Source organism: Budorcas taxicolor, chromosome 20, assembly GCF_023091745.1.
Source record: "Budorcas taxicolor isolate Tak-1 chromosome 20, Takin1.1, whole genome shotgun sequence".
Classification (NCBI taxonomy): Eukaryota; Metazoa; Chordata; class Mammalia; order Artiodactyla; family Bovidae; genus Budorcas; species Budorcas taxicolor.
The window spans coordinates 37,086,007-37,112,783 of NC_068929.1; the positions used below are offsets into that span (position 1 = coordinate 37,086,007).

Consider the following 26,777-nt stretch of genomic DNA (forward strand, 5'->3'; position numbering starts at 1 on the left):
AGGCTGTCTTTTGTAACTTCTTCATACTGACAGAGGGTGCCGTATTTTTGGAGTGGAAGATGTCAGATGGGTTTGTAGCATCTCTTTGCCTACAGTTTTAGTTGCCCACTTACATATGCAGACAGAACAAGCTACAATTATTTTTCTTTTAAATATAATGTATACATATACATATTATATACATGCACTATATATATTAACATTTTAAACAAAACTGGGATCTATAACTTGCTGTTTTCCATAATAACGTATCATGGATATCACTACTTGTCAATATGTGTAGATTTACTTCATCCTACAATTATTTCATGTCCACCAAGATATAGATTATTATTGAAACAGGGAACCAAATTCTGTTCACAGAGCCAAAGAATGGAATTCACAAACTGGAAAACACTCATGCAGGCAAAGTTTATTTTAAAGGACAGAGATACAAAGCCCTCAGCATAGACACTGGGAAGAGGTGAAGAGACCCCAAAGACAGGAACAACAGCAGTTTTTATATTTTTGTTAGAATTGATCTATTCATTTTTGGTTGGCTCTGGGCCAAAAGCATGTAATTTCTGACCAATCAGTTTAAATGTTGCAATGTCCAATTTGCCATTTTTATGGGTTTTTTTTTTTTTTTTTTTGGTTTCCAGTTTCTCTAGACATTGTGACACCATCCCTTGACCCTTTCTCAAGACCCCAGACTATTACTTAGAGACCAAATGTATGTTTAGGAGCTAATGGTCCACCTGCAGTTTTTCTCCTTGATAAACTGGACAGCAATTAACGATTGTCTTGTCCTGGGTCTGAATGTTTTATGACCCTCCAGACGAGGGAGGCATTCCTTGGAATGCCTAGAAACTGAAGCAGTAAATATAGCTCGGAGCTAACAGAGCAAAATGCTTATGTGAGAGAATTAAAACTGAAATTTAAAGAGAAACAAGGCTCTGACTCTACACTGACTGCCTAACAATTTCTACCTCATTATGAGCCATAGAGTTAATCCCATTCTCTTAAGGCCAGTTCTTGGAATTGTACTGGCCATAGATTCAGTATTGCTCAAGATGGAACCGTTTCTATTATGGCTACAGTTGGCTCATCATGCAGATGGCTTTTTCCCACTGGTGGCAGTTACAGTATCTGTAAAACAACTCAGGAATGTGCATCAGACACCGAGTCTGTGACTCTGCTGTCCTAATCATTAATGGCTTGAGTTTGCTCTTTTGTGACTCAGGGAAGCCTGGAAGACTTCAGTTTTCCTATAAACAAGAGGCAGGAGACATGGAGGGGCCTTGGTGATTGGGATGGGATGGGGCAAGCTGAGTTCTGCTCAGTTCCAATGGAATACCAAAATGAAGTTAAAAACGATGAAGTAAATCTACACATATTGACAAGTAGTGATAGAAATGATATATTATTAAGGAAAATAGCAAGTTATAGATCCCATTTTTGTTTAAAAAGTTAATATGTATAGTGTATATATACTATTTGTATATGTAGATATACATTATATTTAAGACAGCCAGGAAAGAGATAACACAAATGTACCTCTGGTATCTCTGATTGATCTCAGAGAGGCAGCAGTGAGTGGTGGTATAAAAGGAGCTCTAAATTCCCCACCCAGGAATTGAACCTGGGTAGCCTGGATGAAAATCAGGATTCCTAGCCACCAGACCAGCAAGGACTAGAGGGTAGAAGCTATTTTTCCCTGGTTTTACCCCAGTGAAAAAGCATTTCTCATGCAGGCAAAAACTATAAATGCAGGTACAAAGTTTATTATTAGAGACATACATAGCACAACAACACACAGGAGAGCACACAGAGAAATAGTTTGTTAAGACAGAAGCAAGGCAGAGATACACCTGGAGAGAAAGGTTGTGAGCTTCCCCACTAGTGAGGAGGAGCTCAGTAAAGAAGCAGTTAAGTTATTTATATAGAACATTTCTTCCAGATCTTTTTTTTACCCTTGGCCAATTGTTCTTTTTCTTTTTCCACACCTGACCCACCCTTGGACCCTCCCAGACATGCATGTGCAACTTGTTTCCAAGATGGATTCCAGTCCAGAGGCCTATGGGATCACATGTTAGCATCACATATTATGGGGTGGCATCCCCTCCTTTTTGACCCCCAAGGAGCCTTTCTGGCCACATGAAATGTCTCCCTTGCCCCAAGGATGGGAAATATATGACTTCCTGATTCTTTGCTTAAGCAAGGTTTAGCCCTTCTCTGTTGCTACCATGACCGTTGTCTTAAGGTGTCCACTGGACACAAAGCCTGACTGCTCACCCTGTATCTGTTGTTACTTCCATTTTGGGAGGGCACACAGCAGGATGGCTGTAAGTAACTAACCTGGAGCCCACCTGTCCTGTTTCAGGAAATGCAAACAGGAGACTAGTTGCAAGTGTCTAGCCAGAAGCCCACTGTTTTCCTGCCCAGAGATATGTAAACAGGAGGCCAGTTGTAAATACCTAGACTGGGGCCTATCTGTCTCCTGCCTCATGGTGATATGATAACAGCAGTATTCAAACTTCTACTTTAAACATTTCTATTTATTTTAACACTTTTTTGTTATCAACAGAATTTAATTTTCTAAAAAGTTATGTGGTTGGTTTTTATTTTCAGTTGTAGATCTGCAGCAATCTTCTTCTGAGGATGGCAAGAAAAATAGACATTTCAACTGTGCCTTTAGATTCGCAATCAGGTTGATGAAAACAAATAGTCCCAGGTCATTCACCTTAAAACCTAAGTAAAGAAACAAACAGTCAGCCAACCAGAGGTGCAGAATTGGTATAGAATTTAAAGGCTCAAGAGACAGTTTTCTATGGCAGTTAACCTGGGGTATCCTCTAATGCACATTAATGAAGTCTCCTTTATGTACAGTTGGGAAGGTCCCCTGGAGGAGGAAATGGCAACCCACTCCAGTATTTTTGCCTAGAGAATCCCATGGACAGAGGAGCCTGGGGGGCTACAGTCCATGGGGTTGCAAAAAGTCAGACACAACTGAGCGACTAATATTTTATATATATAATATATACAGTTCACAAGAACCTGAAAACAATATAAATATCAACAGAATACTGGATGAGCAAACTGTAGTATTTCACGTAATGTAAAAGACAGTATTCAAAAAGAATGAATTTCAGTGACCCACAGTATAGATAAATCATCATAGCATTAAGGGGAAATTTTAAGTCCCCAAATATTATATGCAGCATAGCACTCTCCTAAAAGGCTCAAAATAATGGAAATACAGACACATAGAGATTTTAGAAATTCACATGAAATCAATGGAAACAGTGAGAGACTGTTTTCTTCGGCTCCAAAATCACTGCAGATGGTGATTGTAGTCTTGAAATTAAAAGACACTTGCTCCTTGGAAATCAAGATTGGTGGGAGAAACATCAATAACCTCAGATATGCAGATGATACCACCTTTCTGGCAGAAAGTGAAGAACTAAAAAGCCTCTTGATGAAAGTGAAAGAACAGAGTGAAAAAGTTGGCTTAAAACTCAACATTCATAAAACTAAGATCATGGCATTCGGTCCCATCACTTCATGGCAAATAGATGGGGAAACAGGGGAAACAGTGACAGACTTTATTTGGGGGGCTCCAAAATCACTGCACCCCAAACCAGTACTGTTGCCTGGAAAGTCCCATGGATGGAGGAGCTTGGTGGGCTGCAGTCCATGGGGTTGCTAAGAGTCAGGCATGACTGAGCAACTTCACTTTCACTTTTCACTTTCATTCATTGGAGAGAGAAATGGCAACCCACTCCAGTGTTCTTGCCTGGAGAATCCCAGGGACGGGGGAGCCTGGTGGGCTGCCGTCTATGGGGTCGCACAGAGTTGAACACGACTGAAGCGACTTAGCAGCAGCAAAATCACTGCAGATGGTAACTGCAGCCATGAAATTATAAGACGCTTGCTCCTTGGAAGAAAAGCTATGACCAACCTAGAGAGCATATTAAAAAGCAGAGACATTAGTTTGACAACAAAGGTCTGTCTAGTCAAGGCTATGGTTTTTCTAGTAGTCATGTATGGATGTGAGAGTTGGACTATAAAGAAAGCTGACTGCAGAAGAATTGATGCTTTTGAACTGTGGTATATGAGAAGACTCTTGAGAGTCCCTTGGACTGCAAGGAGATCTAACCAGTCCATCCTAAAGGAAATCAATCCTGAATATTCATTGGAAGGACTGATGCTGAAGCTGAAACTCCAATACTTTGGCCATCTGATGCAAAGAACTGACTCATTTGAAAAGACCCTGATCCTGGGAAAGATTGAAGGCATGAAGAGAAGGGAATGACAGAGGATGAGATGGTTGGATGGCATCATCAACTCAATGGACATGAGTTTGAGCAAGTTCTGGGAATTGGTGATGGACAGGGAAGCCTGGCATGCTGCAGTCCATGGGGTCACAAAGAGTTGGACATGACTGAGCAACTGAACTGAACTGGAATTGATATAATTACAAGAAATGAGAAGGAAATGAAATTCAGAAGGATGGCTACCTTAGTTGGGGGAGGCTGGGGATGGGATGGGATTGGGAGACAGGGAAATTATAGAGTTAGACATATGGTATCATCTGGGGGTGAGTTTATAGGTGTTTATTATATTATTAAAGGTAAATAGTTAAACATATAACTGAAAGTATACCATGTTTGTGTTACTGAGTCCAAGCTTGCCCTGCTCGCCACATGACAGGCCAATGAATCTGAGAGATGAAGTGTTGAGGCAAGGAATACAACTTTATTTGGAAAGCCAGTTGACAGAGAAGATGGCAGACTAATATCTCAAAATAACAATCTTGTTGGAGTCTGGATGCCAGGTTCTTTTATAGACCAGAGACGGTTACGAGTTGAGGAAGTAAAAAAATCCTTTATCTTGAATTCCCTTGAATGGCCAATCTCAGGGAGGGGATCTGTTCATCTCCTCAGTCTTGCAGCCATTCACAGGTGACCAGGGTCAGATTATCTCCCGGTGAGCTGAACAAGGGGCAGGGTTCCCTGAGGCAGACCATTATGTATAATTATAATAACAAGCCAGTCAATCCTAAAGGAAGTCAACCCTGAATATTCATTGTAAGGACTGATGCTGAAGCTGAAGCTCCAATACTTTGGCCACCTGATGCGAAGAACTGACTCATTGGAAAAGACCCTGATGCTGGGAAAGATTGAGGGCAGGAGGAAAAGGGGATGACAGAGGACGAGATCATTGGATTGCATTGTTGAATCAATAGACATGAGTTTGAGCAAACTCCGGGAGATGGTGAAGGACAGGGAGGCCTGGTGTGCTGTAGTCCATGGGGTCACAAAGAGTTGGACACGATTGAGGGACTGAACAATAATAACAAAAGCAACAAAAAGACAAAGGTTAAAATCAAAGAAACAGATCTATCATGGAGTCAGAACTGGCTCTTCCTTCCAAACACTTGGACTAATGCTGAGCGTGTAGTTTTACTGAAAGTGCCACCTCTCTGGACACCAGTGCCAAATCAAATCCCTCAAATCCCCAAGACAAAGATTTGGGTGAATTACTTTGCCAGGCAAAGGAGGACTTCTGCATCAAAAAACTGTCTCTACCCAAGGGAACTTGATGAGGGGTTTTTATAAGAGGGGGTTTCAAAGCTGGGGTCTCTGACAAGAGTAGGGTGTAAGCAGGATTTACACTACCTTAATTTCATCTCAGGTGGTGAGTCTCCTAATCTTGATGAGCTTCTCTGGTCCCTTTAATCTTGCTTCCTGTGGTTTCTTGGCTGCCTCTCCCTTCATTGTGGAGGTTTAGTAGCTAAGTCGTGTCCCACTCCTTCTGAACCCATGGACTGTAGCCCACCAGGCTCCTCTGTCCATCTGATTTTCCAGGCAAGCAAGTGGGAGTGGCTTGCCATTTCCTTCTCCAGGGGATCTTTCCAACCCAAGGATTAAAGCCAGGTCTCCTGCATTGTAGGCAGATTCTTTACCAACTGAGACACTAGAGAAGCCTGTGATTAGAATTGTTCAAATCTGCCCTTTGGAACTCAGGGAAAATAATGGCTGGAGTCTTGCCTACAAGAAATGGGGGATAGAAAGACCCCATGCTTGGAAGTCCCACAGGGCTCCACTCCGTTTCAGTATTAGAAACTAAGGATAATGATTCATTAAATTTTAGGGACCCTAAAGGTTGAAAACGAATAAGAAAAGCCTTCAGTTCAGTTCAGTCGCTCAGTTGTGTCCGACTCTTTGCGACCCCATGAATTGCAGCACGCCAGGCCTCCCTGTCCATCACCAACTCCCGGAGTTCACTCAGACTCATGTTCATCAAGGCAGTGATGCCATCCAGCCATCTCATCCTCTGTCGTCCCCTTCTCCTCCTGCCCCCAATCCCTCCCAGCATCAGTCTTTTCCGATGAGTCAACTCTTCGCATGAGGTGACCAAAGTACGGGAGTTTCAGCTTTAGCATCATTCCTTCCAAAGAAATCCCAGGGCTGAGCTCCTTCAGAATGGACAGGTTGGATCTCCTTGCAGTCCAAGGGACTCTCAAGAGTCTTCTCCAACACCACATTTCAAAAGCATCAATTCTTTGGCACTCAGCCTTCTTCACAGTCCAACTCTCACATCCATACATGACCACAGGAAAAACCATAGCCTTGACTAGACGGACCTTAGTCGGCAATGTAATGTCTCTGCTTTTGAAAATGCTATCTAGGTTGGTCATAACTTTTCTTCCAAGGAGCAAGCATCCTTTAATTTCATGGCTGCAGTCACCATCTGCAGTGATTTTGGAGCCCCCCAAAAATAAAGTCAGCCACTGTTTCCACTGTTTCCCCATCTATTTCCCATGAAGTGATGGGACCAGATGCCATGATCTTCGTTTTCTGAATGTTGAGCTTTAAGCCAACTTTTTCACTCTCCTCTTTCACTTTCATCAAGAGGCTTCGTAGTTCCTCTTCACTTTCTGCCATAAGGGTGGTGTCATCTGCATATCTGAGGTTATTGATATTTCTCCCGGCAATCTTGATTCCAGCTGGTGCTTCTTCCAGCCCAGCATTTCTCATGATGTACTCTCATGCATATAAGTTAAATAAGCAGGGTGACAATATACAGCCTTGACGTACTCCTTTTCCTATTTGGAACCAGTCTGTTGTTCCATGTCCAGTTCTATCTGTTGCTTCCTGACCTGCATACAGAGTTCTCAAGAGGCAGGTCAGGTGGTCTGGTATTCCCATCTCTTTCAGAATTTTCCACAGTTTCTTGTGATCCACACAGTCAAAGGCTTTGGCACAGTCAATAAAGCAGAAGTAGATGTTTTTCTGGAACTCTCTTGCTTTTTCAATGATCCAGCAGATGTTGGCAATTTGATCTCTGCTTTCTCTGCCTTTTCTAAAACCAGCTTGAACATCAGGGAGTTCACGTATTGCTGAAGCCTGGCTTGGAGAATTTTGAGCATTACTTTACTAGCATGTGAGATGAGTGCAATTGTGCGGTAGTTTGAGCATTCTTTGGCATTGCCTTTCTTTGGGATTGGAATGAACACTGACCTTTTCCAGTTCTGTGGCCACTGCTGAGTTTCCCAAATTTGCTGGCATATTGAGTGCAGCACTTTCACAGCATCACCTTTCAGGATTTGAAACAGCTCAACTGGAATTCCATCACCTCCACTAGCTTTGTTCATAGTGATGCTTTCTAAGGCCCACTTGACTTCACATGCCAAGATGTCTGGCTCTAGATTAGTGATCACATCATCATGATTATCTGTGTCGTGAAGATCTTTTCTGTACAGTTCTTCCGTGTATTCTTGCCACCTCTTCTTAATATCTTCTGCTTCTGTTAGGTCCAGACCATTTCTGTCCTTTATCAAGCCCATCTTTGCATGAAACGTTCCCTTGGTATCTCTAATTTTCTTGAAGAGATCTCTAGTCTTTCCCATTCTGTTCTTTCCCTCTATTTCTTTGCACTGATCGCTGAGGAAGGCTTTCTTATCTCTTTTTGCTATTCTTTGGAACTCTGCATTCAGATGCTTATATCTTTCCTTTTCTCCTTTGCTTTTCACCTCTCTTCTTTTCATAGCTATTTGTAAGGCCTCCCCAGACAGCCATTTTGCTTTTTTGCATTTCTTTTCCATGGCCTTATATGACATTAAAAATTAACTTTAGGTTAAGAGTTTTACAATGTGTCACAAAGGTATGGGTTTCAAGAGATGTACCCTACTTAATATTAACAATCTGATTGTCCATTTTAGTAAATTTGCCACCTTTTTTTTAAAATTCAAGTTGGTTGGTAAGGTATTCTAATAACCAGCTTCTCAAACTAGATCTCCTCTCCACGTGTCCCCCAATACCATCCTCTCCCACAATAACCTGCTCCAGTTCTCAAAGATGATGGGAAAAAAGGTGTTTCTTTGAAGCTGGATATTTTACTGTAAAATTTAAATTTAAGGAAGGCAGTTTAAATTCAGTTCCTTGGTAACAGGAAATGTGCATTGCACAAGCTTAGAATGCAAATGGAAGTGAGCTGGGGCAAGGGTATGTATTTGATGTAGCTGAAAATACATCCATCAAATTAAATACAATGAAACAGGAGTAAAATTTTTGTTTGCAGCTAGAAGTTTAAGTTATGTGATTTTTTGAAGATGAAGTTAGTTAGTTGCTCAGTTGTATCTGCCTCTTTGCAACCCCATGGACTGTAGCCCACCTGGCTCCTCTGTCCATGGAATTCTCTAGGCAAGAATACTAGAGTGGGTTGTGATTTCCTTCCCCTTCAGGGGATATTCCTGACCCAGGGATTGAACCTAGGTCTCCTGCTTTGTAGGCAGATTCTTTACCTTCTGAGCCATCATGGAACACTTAAAGATAAAAGTCAAAAGTAATTTCACCTATTGTAGGGGGAAAAGGCAGGTCAAATTAAGAGAATTGAATTGTATAAGAACAACAGATGCAAGACTTCAGATGTCTCTATCACTCTCTACTAAAAGGCAAAATGCCATAGGGCAAATACCCAGGTTGGAGAAGGCAATGGCACCCCACTCCAGTACTCTTGCCTGGAAAATCCCATGGACGGAGGACCCTGGTAGGCTGCAGTCCATGGGGTCCCTGAAGGTTGGACACAACTGAGCGACTTCACTTTCACTTTCATGCATTGGAGAAGGAAATGGCAACCCACTCCAGTGTTCTTGCCTGGAGAATCCCAGGGACGGGGGAGCCTGGTGGGCTGCCATATATGGGATCTCACAGAGTCGGACATGACTGAAGTGACTTAGCATAGCAAATACCCAGGTAAGAGCAGAGGTCATCTGTTTCAGAAGTCAGTCTACTCCTGACCTAAACTTGGCATCTGGATAAAAATCTGGGGGTACTAAACTGGCTTGATAGACCTCTGTAGAGCCAAAGGCCTACTTGACCAGGGTTAGAATGGTGTGATTTCAAGCATATCAAAAAGGGAGAGGAGAAATTGTTCACCCTGACAATTTGGGGAATGTCTGGGGTAAAAGAGACTGTCACCTAGTGCCTGTTGCGCAGTTCGACTCCTCCCTGGTTGCTACCTGTCCTATTCTTTCTGAAACTGAGTAGGACCCTGTAGGGACCCCCGGGTACAAAAGCCTATCCACGTCCCTCTTGTTTTTAAGAAAAAGGTTTCAGCTTTCAAGATCTTTCTTGTGTTCCAAAGGGCCGACAATTGAAACAGTTACCTGTTCAGTTATTTGTTAAGGAAGTGAGGGAATGCATAAATAAGAGAAAGGCAGTAAAGGGACTTCCCTGGTGGCTCAGTGGTAAAGAATCCGCCTGCCAGTGCAGAAGACACAGATTTCCCCTGGTCCTGGAAGATCCCACATGCCAAGGAGCAACTAAGCCCATGCTCCACAACTATTGAGCCTGTTCTCTAGAGCCCAAGGGCCGCAACTACTGAAGTCCGTGTGCCGTGCTCTGCAACAAGAGAAGCCGCTGCAATAAGGAGCCTGCACACAGCAACCAGTGAGTAGTCTCTGCGAGCCAAAACTGGAGAAAAGCCCACACAGCAACAAAGACCCAGCATAGCCAAAAATAATTTTTAAAAATTACTTTAAAAGAAAAGCAGTTAAGAAACAACAGTACAGCAATAAAGGAGAGTCCCAGTCCTTTCCAATGGGTATACATAATAATCTGACACAAATCTTTGAGTTTGGCTATTGAAAAAGCAAGAGCGTTCCAGAAAAATGTCTATTTCTGCTTTATTGACTATACCAAAACCTTTGACTGTGTGGATCAAAATAAACTGTGGAAAATTCTGAAAGAGATGGGAATACCAGACCACCTGACCTGCCTCTTGAAAAACCTATATGCAGGTCAGGAAGCAACAGTTAGAACTGGACATGGAACAACAGACTGGTTCCAAATAGGAAAAGGAGTACGTCAAGGCTGTATATTGTCACCCTGCTTATTTAACTTATATGCAGAGTACATCATGAGAAACGCTGGACTGGAAGAAGCACAAGTTGGAATCAAGATTGCTGGGAGAAATATCAATAACCTCAGATATGCAGATGGCACCACCCTTATGGCAGAAAGTGAAGAGGAACTAAAGAGCCTCTTGATGAAAGTGAAAGAGGAGAGTGAAAAAGTTGGCTTAAAGCTCAACATTCAGAAAACTAAGATCATGGCATCTGGTCCTATTACTTCATGGGAAATAGGTGGGGAAACAGTGGAAACAGTGTCAGACTTTTTTTTGGGTAGCTCCAAAATCACAGCAGATGGCGACTGCAGCCATGAAATTAAGAGACACTTACTCTTTGGAAGGAAAGTTATGACCAACCTAGATAGCATATTGAAAAGCAGAGACATTACTTTACCAACAAAGGTCCGTCTAGTCAAGGCTATGGTTTTTCCAGTGGTCATGTATGGATGTGAGAGTTGGACTATAAAGAAAGCTGAGTGCCAAAGAATTGATGCTTTTGAACTGTGGTATATGAGAAGACTCTTGAGAGTCCCTTGGACTGCAAGGAGATCCAACCAGTTCATTCTAAAGGAGATCAGTCCTGGGTGTTCATTGGAAGGACTGATTCTGAGGCTGAAACTCCAATACTTTGGTCACCTCATGAGAAGAGTTGACTCATTGGAAAAGACCCTGATGCTGGGAGGGGTTGGGGGCAGGAGGAGAAGGGGTCGACAACAGAGGATGAGATGCCTGGATGGCATCACTGACTCAATGCACAGGAGACTGGGTGAACTCTGGGAGTCGGTGATAGACAGAGGGGCCTGGCATGCTGCAAGGGTCGCAGAGTTGGACAGGACTGAGCAACTGAACTGAACTGAACTGATAGGAACTAAGCTCCCTCTCTGCCACCCCCAACCCCCACCTCCACTCAGGTGGAGGATGGCTGAGCATAAGTTTCTTGGAACATCACCCTCTTACAACTAGAAGGAAGTCACATGCCCCTGCAGTCCTTACTTGGTCTTGAAAGACTTCCCTAAGGGAATTCCTCGAGGGTCCAGTGTCTGGGACTTTGTCCTTGCACTGCTGAAGGTCCAGGTTCAAATCAATCCCTGGTCCAAAACTAAGATCCCGCAAGCCCCACGGAACAGCCAAAAAATTAATTAAAAATGAAAACATAACAAATCCTCTCCCCTGAAAACCATTGGACAGTTCAGTTTTCTGAGCAGGAGCTATGCTGACCTCCTTGGTTGGTGTTTGCAAAACCTTTGTCTGCCCTAAACTCCAGTTTCAGTTTCTTTGGCCTCACTATGCCTCAGGCACACTAACTTGGGCTCAATAGTGTATCTTCACCGATCTCATTTAATACCTGTGCTAAGCAAAATAATGCTCTCCCCGAAAGATGACTATGTTCTAATCTCCACAACCTGTGAAAATACTAGTTTACACCAAAGGACAACTAAGGTTGCAAATCAGCTGACCTTGAGATAAGAATGATCTGGGTAGAGCCAAAGCACTCACAAGGGATTATTAAAAGATAAACAGGCATCCAAAACTTAAGTTTAAGCAAAAATCTACCCAAAAAGGGCAGCACCAAACTGGAAGTGGTTAGTAGCATTTTAGGAGCCAGGGGACTTTATAAAAGTGTGGAAGCAAAAAAAAGAAATTAGTTGATTGGCTGTAGGTTAAAGACTAATTTGTGGTTTGATTGTTGTCCTTAAGTATACAATACAGTATTTTCAACTGTAGATATAATATTGTACTGATCTCTTGCATGTTGCATAACTGAAACTTTATACTAGCTGGTTAAATGTTTTGTCTTAAACCATTAAGTTTGTTCTAAATTGTTAGAATGGCAACAGGGAACTAATACAGTACCTAATCCAGTTAAGTCTAACCTGAACTGCAGTTTGTTTCAAAAACTCAAATGTTGATCTTTTCACTCTCCCTGCTGGAGGGATCTCCCCCGGAACGCCCCATTCCCCACCTACCATTTCCATAAGAACAATGACTCTGTCCTCTTCCCAGTTCCTAGAAGAGCTTAGTGGTTACTACGAACTTATCAACTCATCCTGTCAAAAATATAACCTCCTAAGCCCTAGACCTCATCTTGTTCTTTTAACTGTGTGAAAGACGCTCAGTCGTGTCCCACTCTTTGCGACTCCATAGACTGTAGCCCGCCAGGCTTCTTCTTCCGTCCGTGGGAATTCTCCAGGCAAGAATACTGGAGTCCCTCCTCCAGCGGGATCTTTCTAACCCAGGGAAAGAACCCAGGTCTCCCGCAATGGGGGGCAGATTCTTTGCCCTCGGAGCCACCAGGGAAGCCCTAGAATACTTGAATGGGTAGCCTATCCCTTCTCCAGCGGATCCTCCCAACCCAGGAATCCAACCAGGGTCTCCTGCCATTGCAGGAGGATTGTTTACCAGTTGGGCTATTAGGGAAGCCTAGAAGTTAATCACTTTTGCCAATATTTCACAAGTGTTAGATCACTAATTGCTTCCTTTAGACAGCATGCGTTTAGGATTGTTTTTCCCTACTAACTCTTAAATGTTTGTGTATTTTACCCTTTTGCAAGGGTGGGGGCTTTCCTCGGAAGAAGGTTGCAATTGAATAAAGTGTTTGTATCAACAAGGTCTGGGAACCGCCAATATTAACACTTTAAAGTGTTTTGGACTGCACATGTCCAGGCCCTACCCAAAGCTGTCAAAGCATATTTCCTCACGTTAGAGTTTAGGAAACTTCTTAACAAGTTCCACGTCTGATTCCTTGGCATAGTAAAATGGGAGATCAAACCATATGCCTATTATTACAGTTTAAAAAAGCATTTTCTGCCTTTCTCTTCAAATTCTGAGCCCAGCTATGTCCTCCTAGCAAGTGAGGATTGTGGTCAGTAGCTTAGTCTCAACCGACTCTTTGCGATCCAATGGACTAGCCCACCAGTCTCCTCTGTCCTTCGGATTTTCTGGGAGCGGGTTGTCACCTCATTCTCCAGGAGAGCTTCACCACCCAGGGACGGAACCCGCGTCTCCTGCACTGGTAGGCAGATTGTTTTCCGCAGAGCCTGTGAGGATCAGTCAATCAAAAGCTTCAGGCCGGAGTACAGAGGAACCTGGAGAAGTACTCCAGCCCAACCCCCAACCCTACACAGACGCCGGGAGGGCTGAGCTAGCGCCTGCACCCCAAGCAGGGGAGCCTCTCTACCCACATTTCCCATCTCCTAGGAAACCAGAATCCGCAATATGGCCTTAGCGGGGACAGAACATTCGTAAAGACCGGAGGGAAACAACAGGAGGGTAGGTAGTCGAGTTCCGGTCTAAAGGTTTGCCGCAGGGAAAGGCGGGTCCGGAGGGTATACGCCCAATCTCTTCCCAAGAAAGTTGTGAGTTCCGCTCCGCTGAATTCTCTATTGGCCCTAACTAGCTCCGCGATCCTCCTCTCGAACCCACCCACACTGCGGTGACGGACGCTTGAGAGCGGTGCACTGCGCCCCGCCGGAAGTGCTTCCCTGGGCGGAAGCTCAGAGCGCAATATAGCGGAAGTGCTTTCTCTTCCGGCCTCTTTGGTCTCGGCGGCAGAAGCAAGATGGTGAGTGGTTTCCAGGGGCTCTCGTCATCGGCTTTCATCCTCACCCCCTGAACTGCGCCCCATGCAATCCGTGGGGGCCGTGGAAGCTTTCGGATAAGAAGAGCCGGTGGGTAGGGAAGGCAGCTTTCGAGAGGCACGAGAATGGCTCATAATCTGATGTGGGGATGCTGAGCCTGCCGTCGTGGAGCTGCAGCTGCTCCAGGCCCCTTTCTTCTGTCTGACTTTTGGGAAGCCCTCACAGCCCTGCCCGCCAGTGGGAACTGATGGAAGAAGCATGGATTGGGGGTATTTTGCTCTGGAAACAAAAGAATAGTTGGCGACGGTCCCTGGGCAGGAGCTCTTAGATTTTGGAGTAAGAGTAGGTAGGAAAACCACGTTACCTCTTTTGCCTTTTACGTTTTCCATTTTCCTTTTTAATAATGTATCAGGTTTCAAAACATGGCCGCTCTTGGAGGGGCTTTAGATAACGTGAAATTCTAATAGTGGTCACTGATTTAGCACAGTGTCAGCCCTTGTGATTGTCATTAATTTATATCAGTAGTTACTTTAACTGAAAATGTTGAGCATGTGTATAGAAATGACTAGACTTAAACATTTATCCCCCTAACATTTATCCCCTTGCAGACGAAGGGAACGTCATCGTTTGGAAAGCGTCGGAATAAGACGCACACGCTGTGCCGCCGCTGTGGCTCTAAGGCCTACCACCTTCAGAAGTCGACCTGTGGCAAGTGTGGCTACCCTGCCAAGCGAAAGAGAAAGTGTAAGTTAATATTTATAAATGTACTTTGAGAATAGTCTCTTGTTTCATATGTACCTCAGTAGGGCATGACTTTGAATGTTGTTTCCTAGCAAAATTGTACATCTATATACCATTATGTTGATTAGATGCTAAGTTGTGTCCAACTCTTGCAACCCCATAATGTTTAGCTTAGTAGGCGTCTCTGTCCAGTGGCTGTCCCAGGCAACAATACTGTAGTGGGCTGCCATTTCCTCTTCCACGTATGGTCTTCCATTCTGGCTCAGCTGGTATGCTGAGCTTGCAGTGCAGACCTGGGTTCGATCCTTGGGTTGGGAAGATTCCCTGGAGAAGAGAAAGGCTACCCATTCCAGTCTTCTGGCCTGGAGAATTCCATGGACTGTTTAAGTATGCCGATAAAGTGAGTTTAAAGCCAAGGCAGGCATTTTTAATTATATTGACAGTGTACTGGGTGTGTGAAAGTGAAGTCGCTCAGGGACAACAATTTGGATCTTAACCTGAATAATTTTTTTTTTTTTTTTTTTTTTAGATAATTGGAGTGCTAAAGCTAAAAGACGAAATACCACCGGGACTGGTCGAATGAGGCACCTAAAAATTGTATACCGCAGATTCAGGTACAGTTTTTATGTTTCAGTTATAGGTGGGTGTATGAGCTTACATAACAGTCGTCTCAACTACCCTGGTTCGTGGGATGAGGTGTTGCTAGGATTCTTTTTCTTCTGCCACCATAACCTTCAGATCAGTCTCAAACTTAGGAATCAGTGAACAGTAATACGCACTGAATAGGCTGGAGTGTAGTTTGAGGTAGACTCCAGAAAATAATGGCATTTATTTGCATACCTACATTTCATTTTCCTGCCAAAATTTGTCAAGATGATAGTATGTAATTGAGGCCTTCAGTTTTGTGGCTTTGGGCAAGTCTGCTTGCTGTAGAACACTGTTGTACTTAAAGAGAGGCCTTAGAGTTTTAATTTCAGCCCCAACATAGTCTTACAGAGAAACTGCATTTTTAATGGTAGCGGTTGAGGGGTGTAAGGCCTCAACTGAGGTGATTTCTTTGTTGGGGACTGGGGTTGTCCTGTGCATTGTAGGATATTTAGCAGAATTTGTGACCTCTTACTCAATTAAAGATCTTCAAGACCACAAGACAGTTTGGGGGGTGTAAACACAACACACTTATATGTATTTGTGTGTTGGAGTGACCTTTGTACTTAAGGCCAATATATAGTAGTATGGGATAGGGTTCAGTGGTCTGCTAGTTTGAGTTGAAGCCAGTTTTAACCTGTGTTACTCAGAAGACATTTCAAGTAGATGTTAAGTGAGTTAAGACATAAACTATAGTTAAGCAGTTGAGAAAATGTCTATCATTAATCACATTTTTCCTTAGCTAAAGGAAGGTAGGGTCTCTGACCCATAATTTAAGAATCCGTTTTCCCAAAACCTTAGGAATCATAAGTGGTGGGGAAATACTGATCACTGCAACCAAATATGTTGCCTTGGCTATTTTGAAGCAGAGGGAAATAAATAAAATACCACAGCTTATCAGTGATGTTCTAAAAATAAATGTCTGAACTTATGAATTCAATATTGATTTCATCATTTAACTGAGATAAGCTCATAAAAATATATTTTAACAAAGATTGAAATGTATACACTGACATTGCTGAAGTAACCATTCTTGTTTTTAACACAATGCAGGCATGGATTCCGTGAAGGAACAACACCTAAACCCAAGCGAGCGGCTGTTGCAGCATCCAGTTCATCTTAAGGATTTCAACAATTAGTCGCACAATAAATGTTCTGGCTTTTAAAATTATCTGGTGTGCTAAGGTATTTTTAATAGGCTTGTATCAGTGATTTACATAGGTTTGCAAATGTGATAACTAAAAATCAGGTTTATTTGTTAAGTGGCTGTTCTGGAACACTAACTTTTAAACTGGGTTGTGATACTGCTTAATAGGATCCGGCCTTTACCAGCAGAATTCTAAGATTCCTTCAAGCAGACGACATTAAGAAGTAACATCCGTGCTACTGTAAGAACTGTGTTACCTCTGTGGTCTTTGTGGAGTGGTTGTCGTCCTGTATGATAGGCTTTGGATTTCTGGTGAGAACACGAAGGACAGGAGTTGAAGGAATTCCATTTTGGAAAGGTGGTTTTGTTGGATTTTTTTTTTTTTGATTTACAATGTTGCGTTAGTTTTTTACAGCAAAGTGATTCAGCTATACATTTTTCTTTTTCAGATTCTCAGGTGATACTAACTCTTGGTGCCCAGCTCCTAGGCTGTGTTTGCCTTTTAAGGTGGTCAGCTAAGTGAACAACTAGGTATGAGTCAACAGTAACGTTTGTAGAACCATGTGCAAGTGCAGTGGATTGAGTAGAATGTAAAGGAAGGCCAAGTATAAACTCACTTGTAGGCTAGTAGAATTTTTTTAATCCTCACCTAAGTGATCATTGACTTTTCAGGGCTCTGAATTTTTCTGCCTTGCTTTCTGGTGTTTCTGCTAGTTTTTTTGAAGTGAAGACAAAACGAACTTTGTTGGACTGATGAGAGAATCGAACATTAATTAAACATCACAAGTGTTGGAGTAATTATAAAATAGCAGTGTGGCCAAGCTGTGCTGTCCCAACTTGTAGCTTCCCATTTTTTTAAGAATTTAACAACTTTAATCTGACCTTGAAGGAGTTTTCATGATCATCACTGCCTCCGCAACCTTACCTTTAAAAGGTGCCTTAGAATGCATTCCAAGATTAGTCAATTGCTCCCTTGCTTTTTTCCTTAGCTCCTCTTTCAGGTCTCAGCTTGCTTTTGCAGGAACCCCAGCTGATCTGAATCTATATTGGGTTTCCTCCCAATAATAATGTGTGATGTAAGATAATGACTGTTCTACTTTTGCTGCTGTTGAGTTGCTAAGTGTGTCTGACTGCAACGCCATGGACTGTATCCCACCAGGCTCCTCAGTCCATGGGATTCCCCAGGCAAGAATACTGGAGTGGGTTGCCATTTCCGGTGTCTCCTTTGGCAGGCAGATTCTTTACCACTGGGCCACCTGGGGGCCCTGTTTACTTCGTTGTTGTTTGGTCTACTAAGTCTAGTCCTATTCTCTGTGACCCCAAGGACTGCAGCACCCTAGGCTTCTCTGTCCTTCACTATCTCAATGGAATTTGCACTCTGACGTTAATTGAGTGGGTGATGCTATCCAGTGATACTCCAGGGATGCATAATAAAGTTCCTGTATCCAGTTGACATTTGACCATGTGATTTTTACTGGTGTACCTGTGCTTATTTAAGCTGGAAGTCTAACTAACTATGGGCTTTCAACTTAAATAAGTGAAGGTGCTTCTACAGTGGCTGTAGCCTAGTTACTGTAGTGGGTTCAAGTATTTGAAATTGCTTTGACCTATATAATTTTATTTTGGCTTGAGTACTGAATAATCTGACGTGGTATTAAGATCTTTCTGAAATCTTGCAGTGTTACTAAAGGTTGATTCCTGGGTGTTGGAGAGGCCTATTAAGATAGGTAATACCTGGGGTGGAATAAATATTAGGCCTTGAGGTAAGTAGGTGCTGACCTGAAGACAAAAAATTTCTAAATCCTGGGTCAGGAAACAATTGGCACAATGGGGGTTGCATGAGAGGTAGACAGTGATGCCTTAAAAAAGGCTTGTGTGTTTATTGAGTGTAAGGTGACTTAGTCCTTGTTTGCCAGTGCCTGTGGCCTTGACTGTTTGAGTTTCAGTGGGAAATTTCTCTGATAAAATGGAAGTCGTAAGACCCAGGGAGAAGCAGTTGGCTAGAGATGGAGCTGGTTAACACATTCAGTACAGACAGGTGGGTTCAGTTTATTCAATACTAGTTTGCAGACAGTTCATACCTGACGTATCTCACGATGTCCTGAGGATCAAAGTTGGTTTGGACAGTGGATCTCCATCTAACAGAAGATGCCTGAGGCCACAACTAAGGGATTTATGTTTCTTGGGCAGGGGAAACTCAGGAGCAGTTAGGTGTCACCGTTGGGTATCTGAGGTAACACCCAGGAATGTATCATGTTTTGTGTATGTATTTGACCTTTCAGTCACAGCTACTGTGGTTTTGTCAGTTGGAGAAAATATCAGAGGTAGGGGTCTTGGATTTTCTGGACTAGGGGGCAAGGAGTTGGTGCATTCACTGAGGAATATAGGATGGAAGGAACAGGAAGAAATTGTTAGGTGATGTTGATGCCTGTGGGATACTAGAAGTATCTTGGAAGAACTCAGTAAAGCTAGGGGCAGCTGAAGTGGAAAGCCAAAAGCCCAGGCTGGAGATTTGCTTTTGGAAATAATGAACATAAGAGTTGAGAATGGGAACTGATTTAGGGATTAGAATGGTAAAGATAATTTAAATAGAGGTATAAGTATAAGGTGATGGTGAAACCTGTTAGGCATTTAAAAGTGATGGGAGATGGAAGGAAAGGATTGTTTATTTTTCTCTCTTTAAAAATTCAGATTCTTGCCACAGTAATGGTTGAAACTATTTGAAAAAGTGTAGAGCGGCTCAAGGAAAGGTTTGGGGAGATGTCCTTAGGAGACAAGAGGAATGAGAGTGGTTCATTCATTTGTTAAGCATACATGCGATGAGTGGCAACAAAAACCAACCTGGTTGAAGTTGACTCCAGTCATTGGCAGAAATGAGTCCCACAAACTAAGTGTCCTGTGGGACTAAGGCCAAGGAGGAAAAGATTTTTAAATTAAAAAAATTTAATGACTTATGGGTTTGGAAAATTTAGGTTAGTGTGTATTTTTCACCAACCTTGTTTCTATAGAGCATCAGGAATAAAGCCAGAGGTTCAGGGGTGATTGGGCAATAAAGAGTTTGGTTTAAAAAGCACTTTCGGAAGGTTACCTAGTTATTCTGCAGTTACCTTTCATTTCTGTTGATGAAACAGTGCCCCTTATGAACCAAATCTGTCTAGTGACCTCTGTGCCAGAAGCAGTTCTGGGCCCAGGAGATACAAGTGGAGAATAAGACAGACTCCTTTGGCAGAGATTTCATTAGAGCATGTGACAGCCTGCACTTGTGTGTGTATGTATGTGGTGTGTTGGGGTTGACATACCTAGAACAGATAAGTAACTTCAGGTAGTGTTAAGACCTATGAAGACAAAAATATAGAAAGTATGACAGGATGGGGGTAGAGGACCCCTTAGGAAGGTGGTTAAGATAAATATGGAAATTGCCTGGTGGTCCAGTGGTTAGGACTGCGAAGGGCCCCAGTTCAGTTGCTGGTCAGGGGACTAAGATCCCAACCCTAATCTTTGTCAAGTTAAATGTTGTTCTCAAAGCGAAAGGTAGTTCATAATCTAAGAGAAGCATAGTTTATCAAACTGAGAAACTAAGAATGAAATCTGGAGCAAAAACTTCTGTCTATGGTAAGGTAAAGGGATGTCTTGTCAAATAACCAGAGAAAAAATGGTTCTCACGTATGTGAGTGGCCTGTAGATTACCACAGGCATGGTATGTGGCTTGAGTTTTTATTTTTGTGTGCTCGTCTCTGCAATGGAGATATGCCCCAGGATGAAGACTTTGCTCTTTTTTAAGATTACTCAAAGATAAGAAAAAATATCCTCCAGACATGATTACTTGTAAAAATGGTTTTTATTTCTCCAGAAATTTTTGGTTCTATGTTATAGTCAGAATTCAAAGTTGACTTAAGCTTTTCTTTCAGCTTGGGCCTCTTTTGGGCTGAAGCCATTGGAGAAGGGGGCATGCTCCCTCTGATCTCAGCTTTCTCCTTGAGATCAGCGGCTTGTGAGCTGCAGTTTCACTCAGTGGGGTTTAAAGAGTAGACAAGAGCGGGTAGTGGTGTTTCCTCTTTCTCCTGAGGCTTCCTCTACTTCTGAGGGCCCTACAGACAGGATCCCTTGCTTTCCCTCACTCCTGAGTGGCTCACATCTGGTCCACAGGAAAATTCCCATATTCCTGGCCTCAACAACCTGAAGTTTCCTAGGTTTAGAACTGCTGCTACTGCTGCTAAGTTGCTTCAGTCGTGTCCGACTCTGTGCGACCCCACAGATGGCAGCCCCTCCAGGCTCCCCCTGTCCCTGGGATTCACCAGGCAAGAACACTGGAATGGGTTGCCATTTCCTTCTCCAATGCATGAAAGTGAAAGTGAAGTCGCCCAGTCGTGACCAACTCTTAGCAATCCCATGGACTGCAGCCCACCAGGCTCCTCCGTCCATGGGATTTTCCAGGCAAGAGTACTGGAGTGGGGTGCCATTGCCTTCTCTGAGGTTTAGAACTAGAAAGTAGTAAAACTATTCTAAGAAGGTTGTATTGAATACTTACAACTCAAATTTCTTTACAAAATTTTTTCCTTAGACTTCTTTATATCTTTGATTTGGCTGAGGATTCTAAAAGCTGTGACCAGATGTGAGCCACTCAGGAGAGAGGGAGAATGGATAAACAATAAGGTCCTACTGTATAGGATGGGGACCTGCATTCAATATCCTCTAGTAAACTGTAACGGAAAAGAATATAAAAGGTACATATGTATAATTGAATCACTTTGCTGTACAGCAGAAATTAACATTGTAGGACAGCTATAGTGTTGGTCGCTCAGTCGTGTTTGACTCTGAGATCCCAAGGACTGTAGCCCACCAGGCTCTTCTGTCCATGGATATTCTAGGCAAGAATACCAGAATGGATTGCCATTTCCTCCTCCAACTACAATTTTAAAAAGCTGTGACCTGGTTCTTGGATAAATACTGTGTGTGTGTACTGTGTGTGTGTGTGTGTGTGTGTGTGTGCGCGCGTGTGTGTGTCTGCCTCCATGCTTAGTTACTCCACTGTGTCTGACTCGTTGCAACACATTGGACTGTAACCCTCCAGGTTCCTCTGTCCATGGGATTCTCCAGGCTAGAATACTGAAGTGGGTTTCCTACTCTAGGGCATCTTCCCAACCCAGGGATCGAACCTAGGTTACCTGTGACTCCTGCATTGTAGGCGGATTCTTTACCCACTGAGTGTGTCTGTTGTTGAGTTACTAAGTCCTATACAACTTTGCCCCATGGATTGCAGCACACCAGGCTTCCCTGTCCTTAACCATCTCCCAGTTTGCTCAAATTCATGCCCACTGAGTGGATGATGTCATCCAATCGTCTCATCCTCTGTCATCCCCTTCTGCCCTCAATCTTGCCCACCATCGGGGTCTTTACCAGTGAGTTGGCTCTTAACGTCAGGTGGCCAGAATATTTTGAGCTTCAGCATCAGCCCTGCCAATGAATATACAGGGTTGATTTCCTTTAGGATTTGATCTTGCAGTCTAAAGTCCAGGAGTCTTCCAGCACCACAATTCAAAAGCATCAGTTCTTCAGTGCTCAGCCTTCTTTATGGTCTAGCTCACATCCGTACATGGTGGTGGTGCAGTTGCTAAGTCACGTCCGACTCTTACAACCCTGTAGACTACAACCTGTGAGGCTCCTCTGGTCCATGGGATTCTCCAGGCAGGAATACTAGAGTGGGTTGCCAGTTCCTTCTCCAGGGGATCTTCCCAACCAAGGGTTTGGACCTGAGTCTCTTGCATTGCAGGCAGATTCTCTACTGACTAAGCTATGAGGGAAGAGGCATCCCTACGATACTACTGGAAGAACCATAGCTTTTGACTATGCAGACCTTTGTTAGCAAACTGATGTGTTTGCTTTTTAATGTGCTGTCTAGGTTTGTTGTAGCTTTCCTTCCAAGGAGCAAGCATCTTCTCTGATTTGACACTTTCCAGCCCACTGAGAGCCCTAACCATTGGACTGCCAGGGTATTCACAGCCCTAATCTTAAATGCTAAATTTGTATAGTTCTGGAAAAGACATCCATCTAGCACATGTACAAGGTGTGTGATTTGCTCTCAGAAAATGTTTAAAATGATCTGAACTCTATTATATATAGTTATTATGTGGAGATAATTAAGTCCTTTAGGGGAAAGATCTTTAAAAAAAAAACAACCTGAGGACTCTCCTGGTGATTCAGTGAATAGGCATTCCCTTGTCGATGCAGAGGACATGGGTTTGATCCCTAGTTTGGGGAGATTACACATGTTGCAGGCAACGAAAGCCCGTGAGCCCTAGAGCCTCTGCTCTACGAGAGAAGCTACTGCAATAAGCCTGTGCACCGCAACAAAGACACCCAGTGTGACCAAAAAACAATTTTTTTAACTGATAAGGTGTTGGAGAAAGGTCTAGCTCCTGTAAGTTAGAGCAGGTGGAAGAGGTGACCAAGGAGGAAGCAAATGGATACCAGGTGACAAATGGTACTGTTTCAGAAACATCACCGTCTTGGGCAAATGGGAGGAGGGCAGGCTTGTCAGTAAATGGTTCATCCAGCTCAGAGTGGAAAGGGCAGAGAGCAGAAACTGTTCATGGTCCCTGTGTTGCAGGGGAGCAGCCCTCAGAAGTAGCTCCCCAGGGCAGGAGAGACAGGAAGCAGGAAGCCTCAGAAGGAAGTACTGTCCAATTAGGGATGACTCTGGAGAGAAGCCTCTGGGAAAATACGCCTCTGAGGGAGCACAGCATGGTGCTCTGCGTTTAGAGTTGCAGGAGGCTTGAGATGGTGTAATTAAATTTACTTATTTTAGAGAGGAACAAACTAAGGCACAGAGATTTATTGTAGATATATATTTCTTTGCTAATAAGGATTCTGACAACAGCGAGTGTTGGAATGCGCTACAATGTAAGGTTCCTTTTGTGGAAATTTGTCTTTATTAAATAGAACCCTAATTCATCTATAGCCTAGACGTGGAAACAGTGCTAATCATACCTCATATAGTACAGGGATCTAAGATAGCACTCATACATGACTAGCTCTGGATTCTCTTTAAAGATAATAGCAAGCCATTTTCTGGTCATCTTAGAGCAAATCTGCCCTTATCTGATTCCTCTTCTCCTCCCAAGGAAGTCCTATGAGAATATACTATGGAGTAAAATCCTCAATAGTTTAAAATTTTGAACAGTATTAAATTTTGAGTAAATTTCATATTCTTCAGAGACAGCTCTTCAAACCTGCATAGGTGAACTCTAGGCAGATTTTATCACACTGTGCCTTCTGGTATTTTTCAATTACTTGGTATTTAGATCAATTATAAAATTTAGTTGTAGATGCAAGCATAGACAGGAATTTAGTATTTGCAAAATAAAAACCAGCTACTGCTCAAAACATGATAATTATGTATAAATACCAGAAATAACCCATAGTGAATTAAATACAAGCATCCAATTAAAATAGCTGGTATATCAGTGATGGGTCAATGAGGAGACAGAAGTCACATAGTAGACTTGAACAGGAAAAGATTAAGGGATTAAGGTAATAAGGGACTGGTAAGGAAAAACTAAAGTGAACTCTATAGGAAGAGCAGAAAGCAGCAGCAGTCACTTCCCCTAGAGCTGAGATAAAGCACCCAAGGAAGAGGCCTCCTCAACCCCCAGAGTTGAGAGCCAGATGTTGGAGAAGGTGCAGCATAGTTCACTGGATATTGAAATGTCTTGTTTCTGGGACTTGATGGGAAGCCACCAGAGGCATGACTCGGGAAATCATTTCTGAGGATGTGCCTTGCCTAACAATGTTTTGAAGCTGCCTGAAGGGAAAGCTTCTGGAAGGCCTTTTGTAAAAGTCAACTATAATGTACATAATCCAATAAGTCACTTAGAGCATTCTCCATATTAAAACTTCAGAGTCAAGTAATCTAGAAGCATTTCAATAAAATATACTAGAGTTAGGGCTTCTCTGATGGCTCAGATGGTAAAGAATCTGCAATGCAGGAGACCTGGGTTCCATCCCTGGTTCAGGAAGATTCCCTGAGAAAGGAATGGCTACCCACTCAGTATTCTTGTCTGGAGAACTGCATGGACAGCGGAGCCTGGCAGACTACAGTCCATGGGGTTACAGAGTTAGAACAAATTCCTAATATAAAAAACTCCCAATCCCAAATAAAATCAACTTAATTTTTTAAATTAAACACTATACAGTTCATGATGTACTTGAATTTAATTGTATTTCATATTATATGAGAAATAATATAATGAGAATTAGTAATTTCACATAATATGTAAGAAATAATATTGCTTAACTAAAAAGTAATCAGGTCTTTAACTCTTATGTAATTCATTAGTTATTAAAGAATCCACCAAAGCATATAACAGCTCAGTTCTTTATATCCTCAATACATTTAATGTAACTTAGTAAATCTCTTACCATATTAAGATTCTTTTAGAAAGTGTAAATTATCTCAAAATATTTGGGGACCTCCCTGGTGGTCCAGTGGTTAAGAATCTGCCTTCCAATGCAGGGGACGAAGGACTGATTCCTGGTCTGGGAACTAAGATCCCACATGCGTTGGAGCAACTAGGCCCCCGGGACACACTAGAGAGAAATCCAAGGGCTGCAAAGAAAGATCACGTGTGTCACAACTAAGACCTTGATGCAGCCAAATTAAGTATTTTAAAAGTATCTCAAAATATTTGAAGAAAAATATTTTAAGATGGAGACCAATATACTTTACATTTTAAAAATAGTTTATATTTCCCCGTTTCAAAAGCATTTAAGGGTGACAGAAAAGATACAGATGAACTTTAGTGGAAATTGCTAAGGGAAAGAGCCAGTTTGAAAATACTACATGCTCTATGAGTCCAATTATATGATATTCTGAAACAGACGAAATTATAGAGACAGGAAAAAGGATGGTTGAATATGTGAAGCAACAGGACAATTTTTAGGGTACTGAAACTATCTGTATGATATGGCAATAGTGGACACACACAAAAAAGTGGACACATGACACTGTTAAAACCCACAAAAATTTATAGCACAGAGTGAACCTTTTTTTAAAAAAATTTTACGGACTTCACTGGTCTTCCTTGCTCACAACGTTCTCCAGCTGCAGAAAGCAGGGCTACTCTTCACTGAGATGCACAGGCTTCTCATTCTGGTGCTTCTCTCGTTGCAGAGCATGGGCTCTAGGGTGCGCAGGCTTAGTTGTCCTGCTGCATGTGGGTTCTTCCCGGAGCAGGGATCAAACCCGTGTCCCCTGCATTGGCAGGCAGACTCTTACTTTTTCGGCTGTGCAAGGTCTTCGCTGCTGCACAGGCTTTCTCTAGTTGCGGAGAGCAGGGGCCACTCTGCAGTGCGTGAGCTGCTGCTTATGGTGGCTTCTATTGCAGAACACAGGCTGTAAGGCACACGGGCTTCAGTAGCTGCAGCTCCCGGGCTCTGGAGCACGGGCTCAATAGTTGCGGCACATGGGCTTAGTTGCCCTGCAGCATGTGAGCTCTTCCCAGTTCAAGGATGGAACCTGTGTCTCCTGCCTTGGCAGGCAGATTTTCTTAACCACTGGACCACCCGGAAAGTCCCAGAGTGAATCTTAATGTATGCATATTTATTTGGGAAGTTGTAGTATATGGCCTAATATTAAGGCTCAATATTATGTGTTGCCTTAATAGTCATGTTTATTACCTGGTAAAACTGGGAGGGCCTAGAATGGCTTAACTGTATGTCCTTCTCCTCAGTCTTCCCATAAATTAGTTCCTCTAGCTAAATCTCTAGCTATCCTTATTGAAGGGACCAGGCACAGTCAGTGCTAGTCCCTGAGAAGTAGGTTTCAGTTCCCTGCCAACTTGTGGAACTATTCAACCATATTCTTAATATCCAAATCAAATAATCATATTCTTCACAGGAACCGGGGGCACCATGCCCTCTTGGTACTACAAATCTGCCTTCCATAGCCTCTGGCTGTTTCTTCTCTTCTTGAGTGTGACTTCCCTGTGGCCCTGAGTGGTATTGTGGTGCCCATGGCTACAAGTATATGTGACCACAGACTGATGTTGATATCATCTGTCCTGTGTCAGGAGCTGCTTGCCTACTCCTATAGCCTAGGGAGGGAACTCCTTTCTCACCAACAGGGTGAATAGGAGGCAATTAATAGGGGGACCTGAGGATGGACTGCAGATTGTGACAACATAATCTATGTGTATTATACACATATGAAATCACCTCACTGAAGAGGGTGGAGAAATAGGTGATTATCTAAGGAAATGGTAAAGGTCAAAATT

General features: G+C 42.8%; 1 protein-coding gene and 1 non-coding gene across 2 annotated transcripts; both read left to right on the forward strand.

Annotated features, from left to right (window-relative positions):
- Positions 1-13,874: 13,874 nt before the first annotated feature.
- RPL37 (ribosomal protein L37) lies at positions 13,875-16,530 on the forward strand. Its single transcript, XM_052659182.1, has 4 exons — positions 13,875-13,957; positions 14,582-14,717; positions 15,244-15,328; positions 16,413-16,530. The coding sequence occupies exons 1-4, from the start codon at positions 13,955-13,957 to the stop codon at positions 16,480-16,482; spliced, it is 294 nt and encodes a 97-aa protein (XP_052515142.1). The 5' UTR covers positions 13,875-13,954; the 3' UTR covers positions 16,483-16,530.
- LOC128066310 (small nucleolar RNA SNORD72) lies at positions 16,251-16,330 on the forward strand. Its single transcript, XR_008201211.1, has one exon. It is a non-coding gene; the product is annotated as a small nucleolar RNA SNORD72 (small nucleolar RNA).
- Positions 16,531-26,777: the final 10,247 nt, after the last annotated feature.

Excerpts from the sequence above, each read along its gene's own strand:
- RPL37 (XM_052659182.1), top strand. Across the intron at positions 14,718-15,243 it reads TGCCAAGCGAAAGAGAAAGT|ATAATTGGAGTGCTAAAGCT; the intron begins GTAAGTTAATAT and ends TTTTTTTTTTAG. Across the intron at positions 15,329-16,412 it reads ATTGTATACCGCAGATTCAG|GCATGGATTCCGTGAAGGAA; the intron begins GTACAGTTTTTA and ends AACACAATGCAG.